Genomic DNA, 15,683 nt, shown 5'->3' on the forward strand with positions numbered 1-15,683 from the left:
AGAAAAAAAAAAAAAAAAAAGAAAGGTTATCAAGAGATGGGAATGAAGGAATTAACATGTGTTATTATATACATGTACCAACTTTGCATAAGGAATGTAAACATTATGTATTACATATATTACTAATAAACTAAAATATTTTTAATATTAACAATATTTTAATATTAACAATCATCTTATCCCCACTATAACCTGTGACTACACTGGAAGAGTAAGGAACTATGGTGTAATGCTCTTGTCACTTTGCACAGGCATATGAAAAACCTTGACTGAATACTATTTTTCTTTTAAACCACTTCAATTCCCAACTTTTTACTCAAATACAACACATATACCAAACAGTATAAAGAACAGCATACATCTCAGTAAATTATCAAGTGAATACAACCATTTATAGTAACAGTTCATTCATGAATGTTTCCGTTTGCTAACAATTCATTTCACAAACAAAGTGTTGGCAAAATTTTGCTTCCATTCACAAACTCCCCATAGGATGACAAACATGACCACAACCATTTTCCTCACACAAACACAAATAGAGCCATCTTTCCCCAAGTCATAAAACAAATCAAGTTCATAAATTGAGACACCACTGTAATGACCAGCTAGGATGCAAGGGTCAGGAAAAGAACAGCAGTAACACACACTCCAGATGCCTCTTTCCTGCACGATTCCCTTTAAAAAGCCCAAACATTTCAAAGAAAGACACTCAACCAACAGGGTATAACTGGTCTGCTGATTACAGAGAAACAAACATCCAAATTCTACTTCAAATGCTAAAAATACTTTTTTTTTGGGGGGTGGTACCGGGGATCAAACTTGGGTCCTTGCACTTGAGAAGCAGGTGGTGGAACCACTGACTACATCCCTGGCCCTAAAAATACTTTTTTTTTTTTTGGTTAAACACAATTTCTAATGAATTTTTAAACTATTGATTATAACCACATCTAAATTTTAAAAATAGTAATATTTATTCAGTCTACAGTGTCTTAGTGCATTTGGATTCCTGGTCCTTATGCAATAATATGAGAGTTTTAGGAGTCTATTATTTGGGATCTAGAGCTTTACAAATTCATACTTTGTAGTATGAGGAAGGGGAAATTTGCCAAATGAAACAAAGTTTTTCTTTAACAGCAAATCTAGGGGAGAAAAACTAAACTAGAATAAAATTACCTTTATTAAGAAGGGTTTACACCATAGTTCCTTACTCTTCCAGTGTATTCACAGGTTATAGTGGGGATAAAATGATTGTTAACACTTTTTTAATATTTTACTTTATCAGTAATATATGTAATACATAATGTTTACATTCCTTATTTGAAGTTGGTACATGTATATAACACTTTAATTGCTTTCTTCATTCCCTGGGCATGGTGGAAAATGCCTGTAATCCCAGCTACTAGTGAGGCCGAAGGAGGAGAATCACAAGTTCCAGGCTAGCCTGGGAAACTTAGACCTTGAAAATGTGCTAAGTCAAAATGCAGTTAATGCACTTAATCTACCAATCATCACAGCTTATATGCACCTATATCACTGTATCAGCTGCTCACTCTCATCGTCCTTTGGCTACTGGGAAGCTGCAATTCACTGTAGCTGCCTAGCACTGAGGTGGTCACACGTATTGGTAGCACAGGAAAAGATCTAAATTAAAAATAGCACTGTGCACACATGTGGGAGCGTGTGGGGATGGGTACTAAACCCAGGGCCATGTGCTTATTAGGTTCAATTACCAACAGAGCCAGTAGTAGGGCTTTGCTACAGAACAGAATTTAAAAATCTTAAGTTGAATCATTATCATTTGGGGGACTGTACTTGTACATTCTTACTCATTCCTAAGGTTTCAGTCATTATTCCATAGCCAGGCCACCTCTCTTCTCTAACAGAGCTTTACAGTTAATATGAATGAAGATTTTTCCCACGTGCAAGTGTCAAATCAGCTGTAAGATGTCTAGAGGCTGGCCTTTCACGTCCACAGCAATGTGCAGAAATCAGTGCCTAATCTTAGATTCCTCCATTCCCTTCATTCAATCATCATATTTTTCAATCTATTTCCCAAATACTTAATTTTTGGTGTTTCTCTAGTCCTTCTGCTTCTACTACTCTGACTTAGGTTATTTTTAAATCTCATTTGTATTTATGGAAAAAGTCTCCAAGTCTATCTATGTTCATAACTATCACCTTCAATTCATTGTTCTCACTGCAGGAAGCAAGAATGATTTTGTAAATTGTAAATCTGAAAGCTTCACTTTCTTGCTAAAACCTTTTGCCTCAGGATCTGAACTGATTCTTAAAGACTTTTCTAGCCAGTCTCCTGCCATGCCTCAATTTATAGAAGATACATACTCCACAAAGGTACTTTCGGTTCTCCTAAGGCAAAATGCTCTTCTGATCTCTAAATGTTTTAAATGAAAAATGAAGCCAAATTCTATACATTTTTGGGGGGACAGCAATGCAAATCAAACCCAATGGCTCACATGTGCTAAACAAGCCCTCCACCACTGTGCTACGCCACCAAAATTCTACACATTTCTAAAGCCACAGGGGCGGGGAAAACCTAACAAGAAACACAGTTAAGAGCATGAATAAGTAAGTTGTTAAATTAGATATATGAACAACCGAGCTCCAGGCCAAAGGAGAAGTGGGTAAGGAAGTCCCTGTATCATGGCTGATACAAAGCAGACTGCCCGCAAATCCACCATTGGTAAAGTGCCCAGGACACAACTGGCTACAAAAGCCACTAGTAAGAGTGCTCTCCCTACTAGAGGAGTGAAGAAACATCATTGGTAGAGGCCTGGGACTGTGGCACTGTGTGAAATTAGATGTTATCAGAAGTTCACTGAACTTCTGATCTGAAAACTCCCTGTCCAGTCTGGTGTGAGAAATTGTTCAGGACTTCAAAATAGATCCGTGCTTCCAGAGTGCAGCTATCGGTGCTTTGCAGGAGGCAAGTGAGGCTTATCTGGTTGGCCTGTTTGAAGATACCAACGTGTGTGCCATCTATGCCAAACCTGTAACAATTATGCCAAAAGATATCCAACTAGCACACTGCATATGCGGACAACGTGCTTAAGAGTACACTACGGCGGGAAACGTTGCATTCTGAAAAAAATTTTTTTTCTCTTCCTATTATTGGTGGTTCTGAATGTTAGATTATTTTTTCCCCATGGGGTCAAAAGGTACCTAAGTACATAATTGCGAGTGGAAAATAGGGGACACAAATCAAGTATTAGCAGTTTTTCCATTTTCACTTGTGTGTGAAATTTTAATATTAATGTGGGGATGTAAAGCATTACAGCAAGTCAAAATGTTTCAGTGAAAAGTTTCGGCAATTCAACTTTATAACAATTATAAATAAACCCGTTAAATTTTTCTGGACAATGCCAGCATTCTAATTTTTTAAAAACAAGTAAACTTTTTATTGATGGCAACTAAATGGTGTTTGTAGCATTTTTATCATACAGTAGATTCCATCTAGTCACTATACTTTTCTGAGTTGTCTTACATGCTAGTACATGTTTTTAATGTTGTCTTTCTGTGCTGTTCCTGTAAGTTTGCTGTTAAAATACATTAAACTGTTAAAAAAAAAGAAATATGAATGACCAAAAGCCCATTTTTAAAGAAAATCTCAATATCATTAACACACAACATGATTGATTCTTTGCTGTGAAGCTAGTAAACAAACACCTAGGTCCTTCCTTCCTCCACCTTCATTCACTCCCATCAAAACGAACCTATGCTAACAAAGCCAGAGACAAACACCACCAAATTACACTTAGATACTGCTGGTAGGTTGCAAAATGCAAAATACATTGCTAAAAGTATGGGCCTTGGGGATTTACTGTATTTTGTATAATCTTACAATGTAAATACAGTGGACCCTCAAGTTATGAATGGCCTGACATATGAACAACCAGGGTTATGATTGGAATTTTAGTTTTTAACTTATGAACAAACTCTTGAGTTACAACCCAAATGACACCCACTCGTGCCTCCAGATAGTCTCAGACAGAGATTTAACCCTTAAAGAGTTCTGAAAGGAACATTACAATACCCTTTCCTGCGTGGGGTTAACTGAGAGATCCTTGGCCAATGTCCCTCTAGGGACACTGAGATCTTCTTGGAAGAAAGAATGGCCTAAAATTATATTAGAGAGAGACTTTGAAGGCAACTGACCAACTTGAGTTACAACCAGAAATACAAAGGAATTGAATTTGGAAATTGAGTCTACTGCATTTTACTTAAAATATAAAAATAATGTAATAAAATTGATAGTTCTTCCAAAATAAATCTAAAATAGCAAATCTGGCTGGTTTCAGAATAAAAACGTATTATAATAGCTTATAATTCCAATATTCTAGAATTTGAAAATTCCAGATGATAGCATTATTTTTAAATATTTTAGAATGAATGAAAAGACAATTCACTATTTTTCTATACATACTTTTTTTTTTGGTACCGGGGATTGAACTCAGGACCTTGCACTTGCAAGGCAGGCAATGGAACAACTGAGCTAAATCCCTGGCCCTGACAATTCAATATTTTAAAAATATTACAACTCAATAAGCTAGGTGTGATGGTGCAAGCTTATACTCCCACTTCTCTGAAGGCAGAGGCAGGTGGATTACTGTTAGGTGGAGGCCAGTGTAGGCTACATGGTGAGTTCGAGGCCAACCAGAACTACAGAGTGAGACCCTGTCTCAAAACGAAACAAAATGAAACAAAACCTCAAATCTTCATTTTTGGGGCTGGGGATTTAGCTCAGCGGTTCGGTGGCCTGCCATGCAAGCACAAGGACCCAAGTTCAATCCCCGGTACCAAAAAAAAAAAAAAAAAAAAATCTTCATTTTGTATTCCCACACCTGGAAATCTATTCTAACAAAAAATAGTAACAGACATCTATAGTGGTACACACCTGAGATCCTAGCACTCTAGGAGGCTAAGGCAGGAGGATCACAAGTTTGAGGCCAGCTTGGATAACTTAGCAACTTTGTGAGACCCTGTCTCAAACATAAAATTTCAAAATGGCTAGGAATGTAGCTCAATGTCAAAACAAAACCACACACACACACACACACACACACACACACACACACACCCACACCCACACCCCCCCCCAGTCAATAACGGATCTTTTTCCTACTTTCTAGTTAAAAAAAAAACAGGGAAAAACTTTTTTGTTCTGTTTCCTTTTTATGTATTTGCTTTTTTTGAGACAGGTTTTGCTATATAGTCAAGGCTGGCCTTGAGCTCACTATGTAGGTCAGGCCAACTACTAGGATCAGAGGAACATACGACTACATCCATTTGTTTTCTGAAAAAGAAACTAACTGTGTGTATTTTATTATTCTGTTTCAACCTTGATGATACTCTTTTCCATCTCATTTTAAAACTGTTCTTTTCAGAAATATTCCCAATGTTTTATGACACTTAGCAGTATTTCTACACCTTTTTTTTCCCCCTCTCAAGAAATATGGAAAAACAGCTTATAAAATTTTAATATTTGATAGCATGTGTGTAAGTACAGAGATTTTACTAACTTCGTAGCAAATGTGGGCCGGGGATTTAGCTCAGCGGTTCGGTGGCCTGCCTTGCAAGCGCAAGGACCTGAGTTCAATCCCCAGTACCAAAAAAAAAAAAACCAAAAAAAAACAACTTAGCAAATGAAAAGCAAAAGAAGTTGCTTTCATGTTCAAACATGAAAGCAATTACAGATTAAACCTACTGTCTAAAAAGTACTCACCTTTTCCCTCCAAAGTCTTATTCTTACTATTATTATTATTATTCTTACAAAGTGAGTCCATGGACAACAACAAAACCAACCAACCTCAGGGCAATGCCTTGGGTTCAACCCCTTCAACCCCAGAGTTCAAAGGGAGAAAGATCATCCTCATGGGGAAGATGAAGACTTGTCCCTATAAGGAGGCAGGACCACACCCAGTCTTTGACAGCTTGGATAAAACATTCAGGAAATTAAAAAGATATGCTTCCAGGCTGGGGATTTAGCTCAGTGGTGCCTTGTCTGCCTCTCAAGTGAAAGGTCCTGAGTTTGATTCCCAGTATGGGGGAAGAAGGGGCAATCTGCTTCCAAGAAAGCCTGGTACTATATACACAAAGTAATAGGAACAAATATAAGTATGTATTCTAAATACATACTCAGAATAGTTAAAGGTAGCAAATTATTTAAAAATCACCCTCATGATAGATACGACCTATATGCTTCTTACTAAAAAACAAATATTAATTCATACTTCATAATCTGGTCCTCCAAAGTGGGATTTTTTCTTAAGTTCTGTCATTGCATTTTTGCATGCTTCTTCTGTTCTTCTTCTCTTCTCAGCTTCCTATAAAAAATAAAGAAAAAGTTATCATTTGAAGTTGACATTTTAATTACAACAAAGTGGACTTCCTTTGCATTTTGGCGAAATTTTGTAATTTGTTAAAAAATAACTCCACTCCTAATAAGAATATTATTCTGCCCAATGAACACTTTTCCTTGGGTTATATATTACATACAAGCTACCACTTAAGTTACCTTATAACTAGGTTACATACTTAAATGATTCCTAAACTATCCAGATGTCTAAGGTATACTTAAAAAAGATAAATCAGCACCAGATAAATGCCCACTAGAGATTTCTGCATTCTTTTCCTAAGTAAGAGCTGTGTTTTTGGTACCAAGATAATAAAAGCAACTACTTGATGAGAAGAAAGAAGTCAGTTAATAGATGGAATCAGTAAATTCTAAAATGAAATTCTAAGATGACAAACTTTCTTACTGCTGAAGAGGACTATTTTGGAGCTCAAAAGATTTATTTAGATTTAACCATCTTGACCCTCTCCTTTTATAGACAGGGCCTGCAGAACTAAAAGGCCAACACTTTAAATAACAAAAGCAGGCCCAATCTCAAATTTAGTACATTGGGTGCATTGGGTCAAATCTGATACAATACTGAAATCCAGCAAGCTCATAAAAACCTAATGATTTTCTTCCCTCACTTCAAGGACTTAATGACTACAGTTCACATGAAACGCACACAAAGGTAATTACTTCTAAATACTACACTTGGGTTAAAGCTAGTACAGATAATTAGTTTATTAGACCCAAATGCTTAATTAATGATTTTTGTATACTGAAAGGCCCACCAGAAAAAAAAACAAAAAACACCAAAAACCAAAAAAGAAACAGCCAGGTGTTTTTGTGTATACCTGTAATCCTAACATTCAAGAGGCTAAGGTAGGAGGATTGTTGTGACTTTAAGGCCAGCCTGGGCTACACAGTGAGTTCAAGGTCACCTTTAACTACAAAAGGAGAATTTGGCTCAAAAAGCAAACAAAACAAAAAACAAAAACAAAACAAACAACAACAAAAAAAAAACTAGAATACAAAGATATGAACAAACAAACACACACACACACACACTTAATAATAAATGCTATTAAGAATGAAGAGAGGGCCCCGCCCTCCCCTGCCAGGCTGCCGGCAGTGCTCCAGCACCAGGAAGGTAGCCGCGCTGGCACCCCTGAACAGCCCCCCACCCCTGCACTCTCAGACCTCTTGATTGTGCCAGTCTTTGGACCCACTCTGCAGAGGCAGAGGTGGTCATAAAGGGTATTTTTCTGAGTTCCTAAGTTTGGACATCTTTAAAGAAAGGGCGTGGGAAACCGGTAGTAGAACTGTATGGAGTTCAAACGTTCAGGAGGTTGGGGAACTCAATCTGGGCCTTGCAGCCTGAGGTCAGCCTGCGTCGTGGGGTTCTGCCATCAGCTAGCTGAGATTAGGGGTCTTGCGTCCTAGCTCTGTCTGAGCCCCCATCCTAAATGGCCATACTACTGAAACTGCTATACAGATTCAATGCAATGCCAATTGAAATTCCAACACTATATTTCACAGAACTAGAAAAAATCCAAAAATTCATTTGGAACAATAAGAGACCTAGAATAGCAAAAGCCATCCTAGGCAACAGACACATGGCAGTGGGTATAACAATTCCCAATTTGAAACTATACTACAAAGCCACTGTGATAAAAACAGCATGGTACTAGCAAAGAAACAGATCTGAGGATCAGTGGAACAGACTGGAAGACACAAAAACAAATCCAGATGTATTCAGCAACCTCATCTTTGACAAAAAAGCTGACCATACCCACTGGAGGAAAGATAGCCTCTTTAATAAATGGTGTTGGAAAAACTGGATCTCAACCTGCCAAAGATTAAAACTCGACCCTTATCTTTCACCATGCACTAAATTAAAATCCAAGTGGATTAAAGATCTAAGTATTAAAACAAAAACACTAAACTTGCTGGAAGATAAGTTAGGCAGAACTCTTGAAGACACTGGCATAGGAAAAGACTTTATGAACAAATCCTCAGTAGCATGGGAACTAGCACAAAGAATCAACAACTGGGATCTCATCTTATTAAAATGCTTCTGCACTGCAAAAGAAACCATCAACAGAACTAAGAGACAACCTACAATGTGGGAAAAAATTTATACCAGCTGCTCCTCAGACAAAGGACTACTATCTAGAATATATAAAGAACTCAAAACAATCAGCCCCCCAAATATAAAGACCCCATTCAAAAATGGGCATCTGAAATGAACAGCCATTTCTCAGACAAAGAAGTAAAAGCAGCAAGTAAATATATGAAAAAAAGTTCCACATCACTGGTCATTCCAGAGATGCACATGAAAACAACACTGAGATTCCACCTCACCCCACAAAGAATGGCTGCTATCAAGACATCAACCAATAACCAATGTTGGTGGGGTTGTGGGGAGAAAGGAATCCTTCTCCATTGTTGGTGGGAGTGCAGACTGGTGCAACCACTATGGAAATCAATATGGAGATACCTCAAAGAGCTAGGACTAGAAGTTCCATTTGACCCAGCCTTCCCTCTGCTGGGTATCTTTCCAAAAGAATTAAAGGAATCATACCACAGTGATATATGTGCACCCCTATTTATAGTGGCACAGTTTGTAATAGCTAAAACTTGGAAATAGCCCATTTGCCCATCAGTTGGAAATTGGATAAAGATGTGGTTTTTCTATAAAATGGAATATTACTCAGCCATAAAGAATGAGAAATTAGATTCATTCATAGGAAAATGGATACATATTGAGGATATACTCCTAAGTGAAATAAATAAGGCACACATGTGTAAATACTGAATAGTTTCTCCGGTGTGAAAAGCTATAATAGTACTTAAGACCCTAATGAGATAACTAACCATGTGAAATAGGAAGAAAAGGGCTAAAGGTGTAGGGAAAATGGGAAGGGTAGGGGAAAGGTAATAAGGGAAAAGAAAAACAATATGACAAAATGAAAAAATGGAAATAAAGTGTTTGCAAATAGTGAAGGGCGGAGAAGGTGAAGGGAGGGCTGGGGTAAGGAGAAAAAAATGAGAATCAAGACCTGTCATGTAAAGGTACAAGATCCCAATGATGAATGTAACTGTACTGTATACCTAAAACGTATCAACAAACTCAATAAAAGAAAAAAAAAAAGGAATGAAGAGTGCCTGGTGTGGTGGCAAACGCCTATAATCCCAGCAGTAATGTGGAGGCTGAGGCAGGAGGATCACCACAAGTTTGCCAGTCTGCACTACATAGTGAGTTCAAGGCCAATATGAACTACATAGTGAGATCTTGTCTCAAAAAACAAAACAAAACAAAACCTCCCCAAAAAGAAAAAGAAAAGTAATTGAAATGTTTATCTCTTGACGTAGGAACATAAAGTAATAGAACCACTTTGGAAAATTGTCAATATCCACTAAAGCTAAGTACATACCCCATACTCCAGTAATTCCTCTGTCAAGTTTATTTCTAACAGAAACGCAAAAAATAAAAGCACCTAACTGTGCACTGACAGGAAAATGGATAAACTGAAGTCACACACTGAAAATTCATCATACAATGGAGTATTATAAAGCAACAGAAATAAACTATCACTAAATATAACAATATATAGGAATTTCACAGTCAATGCTGAGGAAAAAACATCAGGCACAAGGGTACAGCATCTAATTTCATTTATATGATGGCTAAGCACAGGAAAAACTAATTTACGACGATATAAATTAGAACATGGTCACCTTTTGGAGTAATGGTATGATACAGATTAGGAAGGGGCATAAAGGAATATTCTAGGGTGCTGGAAAAGTTATATTCCTTGATTTGAGGGTGATTACAGAGTACATAGGTATGTTTAACATAAAAACCAAGTAGTGTGCTTAAATGTGGTATATCTCACTAAATGTATGGTATACCTTAATTTTAAAAAACAGAACAAAAACATACAACACAGTAACAACACTAAACAGACCTAGGTAAAGGAAAAAGCACATGAAATCACACACCTGTAAATCTATCAATGTAAGCCAACTGACATAAATGAACAGATTTTTCTGTTAACTAAATGGTTTAAATTTTTTTGGTTTTTCTAGATATGATGGGTCAACCATTGAGTATACTTTTATAATAGAAGTGTTATTTATTTTCATTAGTATATGTTTGCAGTGCATAATTTTTATATCCCTTATGTGAAGTTGGTACATACACATAACACCTCTTAATTCCTTCTTTCATCTTGTTCTCTCCCTTTCCCCTGCTCCATCCCTTAATCTCCTTTCCATTAGAGAAAGATCTATTTCCCTACTTCCTATTGCTCTTTATTTATAATTTGGGTTTTTCGTATAAGAGAAATCATGTGATATTTAAACTTGTGTCTTAGTCACTTCACCTTAACATTATGGTCTCAAGGTACATCTATTTGCCTACAAATGACTCAAGTTTATCCATCTTTATGGAAGAGTAGTACTCCATTGTGTGTAAATACTACACTTTCTTTATCCACTCATCTGTTGATGGACAGAGATTTTATTATAGGCAACCATAAAAATTATCACCACTGAATAATATTCATTTTCCATCACCTGAAATAATATACTGATATTAAAAATCTGCATAAAACAATAATATAATTAAATACTATTACACAACTGTTGCCATTATCACTGGTTTAATTGCTCTCCTTATATTTTACTCCTTGAGGGACTATTTCCCACTCACTGCTGTTTCTCCATCGCTATCTTATACTCTTCAATGAAGCAAAATCAATGAAATTATATTGTTTTTAGTGTACTTCCCCCAATTTTATGCATCACTCAAAAGAGATATTGATAAACTTCTTATATTCAAGAATTTTCTAGTTTTCTTTATTGAATGTGTGTAGTGTGTACCCACACTCAATCAAGACTAGTTCAGTTCTTGAATAGTTCTTTATTAAATACACATAATATATGTATATATACATATACTTACACATACATACTGTGTACACACATGTGCATGCACACACACACACAAACACACTTACATTCCATGTAAAATGTAACTGGAATCCTTTCATTTCAACCTTAGAAAAAAATTATGGTGCAAAAGGTAAATATAATTTGATATTGTAGAGACCTGTAAGAGGACCACAAAATAAAGTAGATTCCAGATTTGAATTAATAACTGCCATCTTTTGGGGCTTTTTGGTTAAAAATGCTACATGATAAAGCAACAAAAATATTCTTTTTTCATAGATTCTTTAGTTTGCTCTACTTATTGCTACCTAAGAAAGAAAGAAAATGGATAAAAATCAAGAACGAAAGTAATAATAAAAAAAATCCACCTTCCTTTTCAACACAGCAAAAAATCTGAATGCTGAAAAGTTGATGTTACATAATACAAAAAATGTTCTTAAAGAAACTGTTTAATGAGCATTTCTGAGGCACTGTGATTAAATATATGACTGAAGAATATGAGTCTCTTAATGATGGACAGAGGAAATTTAGGAGAAAGCTGCCAAAAAGCTGCAAAAAGAGGCTAGTCAGGATGAGCTGAACCATACTCTTAAACCAGTTCTCTAATTAATGCTAAGATGTCCTGTATTTCAATATATTATTTGTTGTGCGCACAGGGATGCTTTTAACAACTGTGAGCCACATTGAGTGCTGAGTTGAAATACTTAAAAATATAATAGTTTGGCTCCAGAATGATAATGAAGTGTCTACACAGTAGTCTCCCTTATCTGCAGTTTCCCTGCAACATATTGTCCACGGTCAACAGGAAATGTAAGGACAGCAGAATATGATTCTGAGAGGACACAGTGTATCATTATAATTGTTCAACTTTAATACTGGCTATTGTTTTAATCTTTTACTGTACCAAATTTATAAATTAAACTATCATTAGTGCAAATATAGAAAAAAAACAAACCAACATATATAGAGGGCTTGGTCCTATGTGTCTGTCCTATTAAACATCCACTCAGGGTCTTGGAATGTATACTCCACAGATGAAAGTGTTCATACTCCTATTCAACAGGGCTTAGTCTCACATGCACTTGAGAATTCTGAACATTTTTTTTTTCCTAAAATATAATCTTCTTAAACACATAGTGCTTTTAAAATCCTCTGACCATTATATCGGGTGACACTTTTTTTTCCTTTAGGGTCTTGTTCCAATTGAAAGACTTTCAAACCCTGCAAGCAACAAAGCTTTCTGATGAATAAAGTTCTGACTGATGTCTAGCTTGGTATACAACAAAACTGATGTATCAGAGTAGAGAAAAATTTCTTTAACTGTGTTACTTAACACTTGGGCCAAGTTTCTGAGTTCAGTTTCTGTTTGGACCCAAACTAAATTGTCTAAGGTATGTTTTCACTGCTAACATTTTACTAAAGTTTAACTAAAAATAAAAGTTTTCCAACTAAGAAAATTTAGCGAGCCATATTTCATGCAAAAGTCAGCCACACTTTACCCTGAAAACTAGAGGTTCATACTGCAAAATTATCAGTGCTGCTGATTAAATAAAGGTGGGAAAACAGGAACAAAGGGCAAATATTCAAACAATATAATGTATGTTAAACAATATCACATTGAGCACGGGAAAAAACACATAGCTATGTGTGTAATAAGTAAATGTTTAACTATCAAGTGTTTAAATTAGCTCATATAACTTAAATAGTTTCATACTTCACACACTAAAGGTAACCAATGCTAAATGCTTCATCACTTCTATTCCAAAGCATTACTAATATGATCATAAAAATATTAATGATAAAATCACTCAAAAAAGCATAATGTATAGTAACTAAATAATTTAGGAAAATGTGTTTAGAATTTCTAAAGTGTCAGAGAATCAGTACCACCTGGTACTTTTATCAACCCAATCAACTCTTCTCTACGAACTTAATTAGTTTAAATGTTCCAATTAAATTTATATTTTAAAATCTGATTATCTTTAAAAGAAAGAAAAAACTAGTCTTACCTTATCTAGTCTCTTTTGCCAGCTTTCCTCACGTTTTACCATTAATTCAATACAATGAGAAAGTGTAGCAAGAATTCCAGCAGTAGTTGCCTTGAAGGTTATTGCTTCCCCTTTAAAGTCTATGCCATTAATTCCTTTTGGTGTTACATGTGGAAATACTGAAAAAGAAAGTATTTACTATAAAGCTTTCAAATGAAGAACTGTTCATCATAATTTAAGATTAGAAAATTTTATCATTTTCCACCTGTGGACTAACATTTAAAGTATCTCCTCCCTGCTCTAGGAGCAGGGCTTTGTGCCGTCAGATCTCCTTTTCCAGACTTTACTTCCTGAAATCTATTTGCATGCTGTGCCCAGTGAATCAAGCGGTAGGAGGAGTAAACCTTTAACAATTATACTGACAGCTTAGAGAGGGACCTAATTATGGGAAGAACCACCTTACAATTTAAGAAATCTAGAATTTAAAAATGTCCAAAGATAAAACGTAGAATTGTATAAGGAAATTTAAAACTACATATTCAAATTTAAGTATAGGACCAATGCATATATTAAAAAACTTATAATTACTTTTTATAATTCTGATTCATGGTTAACCTTTGAATTAAGTGGAAAACCTTAAAGCTCAAAACATTCAAATGAATAATATTCTACGGCTAATGAAAATTATTCTTTCTGTCCACAATTGCCCCCTGCTTACTCTGATTCCTTCAAAATCAGATTCAAAAAATTTCTAATCAAACTGTCAACCAGCTTATTTTATAGGAACACGATCACTCATCTCTCCGTTAAGCCATGTTGAAGATCAGACTGTGGTTCCAGCTCTTCATTGCCCAGCTACAACAAGATCTTCACTGGCTAATTACTCCTTAGAAGAGTCTCCAGGTGGAGTGACAGAGTGGATTACAGACCATTTTTACCAGGGAAGCTTCTGCTATTTCAACTCCCCAGAGGCCCCCTCTCCATGGTTGTGCTGCCCCTCAAGCCACTATACGTGCCTAGATCATCCCCCAACACTCCACGATCTTGCCTTCATTGCCCTCCTCAAAGCTCCTAAACAAGCAGCCCTCCAACAGCTATGTCACTCCCACAAGGGTTAAGAGATGATACAATAAAAATCCTTCCCTTGGCCTCTCATCACCCCACACCTGCCCCTTTTCAGCAGGAAGTAGCTACAGAAGAGAGACACTCCGTCCCTCTTCATGAGGCTATAACAAACAAAAAAGGGAGGAATGTAAGATAAGTGCCTTGGAATGGCAACTTCCTTCTTCACCTTAGTTTCCACTTCCTACCTCACGGTCATGAGACCAGCTCAGGAACAAGGCTTGTCTGCATAGAAAATAGATGTTCAAGAGTGGCCCCTGAGTGGCTGCCTATGCAGCCAACACAATCCCCAGCCCGCCTACACCAGTCACCCAATATATAACCAAGCCCCTTCTCTCTCCCTCCCCCCCTCTCGTTCTCTTCCCCCCAGTGGGCCACCATGCTGCCTCGGCTCCTTAATAAAGATCTCTCATAGGAGCAAAAAAAAAAAAAATTCTGATACAGCCTTTATAAAAAATGAAATACTTCTGACTTCAAAATCTCATATAGAGATAGGACAGTAAAGGTATAATCTGTAGAACAAAATGATACACTGTAGGTCATCAAAATTTAAAATTTTTGCTATTGAAGCTACTATTAAAGAGAATGAAGAGGTAAGTCACAGACAGGAAGAAAACCTTTACATGACATATATTAATCAAGAACTTGTATCCAGAAGATACAAAGTAATCTCAAAATGTAATAGTAAGCTGAGTAAGCAATAAAGAAACTGAGCAGCTGGGCATGGTGGTACATGTCTGTAATCCCAGCACTCAAGAGTCTGAGGCAGGAGAATCACTCAAGTTTGAAGCTAGCCTGGGCTACACAGTGAGTTCAAGGCTAACACAGATTACCAAGTGAAACCCTGGTAAGAGAGAGCCGGGGGGGGGGGCAAGCAAAAGATGTTTAATCAAAATAGAGGTATAAAACCACAATAAGCACTGCCTATGTATTAAAATTTAAAAGTATGATCATGCCAAATGTTGGTAGAGATGGAAAACTGGAACTCTCATTTATGACAGTTAAAAAATATCTGGCAGTGGCTCCCGGCCTGCGCGACAACAGACCCAGGAAGGACCCAAGGACCCCAGAGGGGGTTTTTTTCAGCTGCCTGCTGGCCTGCCTGTCTGCGATCACCCGGCGGCGTGCGCGCAAGCTCCCGGCCTGCGCGGGAGCTCCCGGCCTGCGTGACAACAGACCCAGGAAGGACCCAAGGACCCCAGAGGGGGTTTTTTTCAGCTGCCTGCCTGCCTGCCTGTCTGCGATCACCCGGCGGCGTGCGAGCG

At 36.9% G+C, this 15,683-nt stretch overlaps 1 protein-coding gene and 1 pseudogene across 1 annotated transcript in view; one reads left to right on the forward strand and one right to left on the reverse strand.

Annotated features, from left to right (window-relative positions):
* Cert1 (ceramide transporter 1) overlaps nt 1-15,683 on the reverse strand; it is a 135,103-nt gene that overhangs the window by 32,911 nt on the left and 86,509 nt on the right. The window contains exons 8-9 of the mRNA XM_010619153.2: nt 13,318-13,475; nt 6,249-6,341 (exon numbers count right to left, since the gene is read on the reverse strand). Of these exons, the coding sequence (XP_010617455.1) occupies nt 6,249-6,341; nt 13,318-13,475 (251 nt within the window). The remainder of the gene's footprint in view (nt 1-6,248; nt 6,342-13,317; nt 13,476-15,683) is intronic.
* LOC109117880 lies at nt 2,662-3,070 on the forward strand (annotated as a pseudogene).

Source organism: Fukomys damarensis, unplaced genomic scaffold (genome assembly GCF_012274545.1).
Source record: "Fukomys damarensis isolate Sample0158 unplaced genomic scaffold, DMR_v1.0_HiC HiC_scaffold_1, whole genome shotgun sequence".
In the NCBI taxonomy this organism is placed as follows: Eukaryota; Metazoa; Chordata; class Mammalia; order Rodentia; family Bathyergidae; genus Fukomys; species Fukomys damarensis.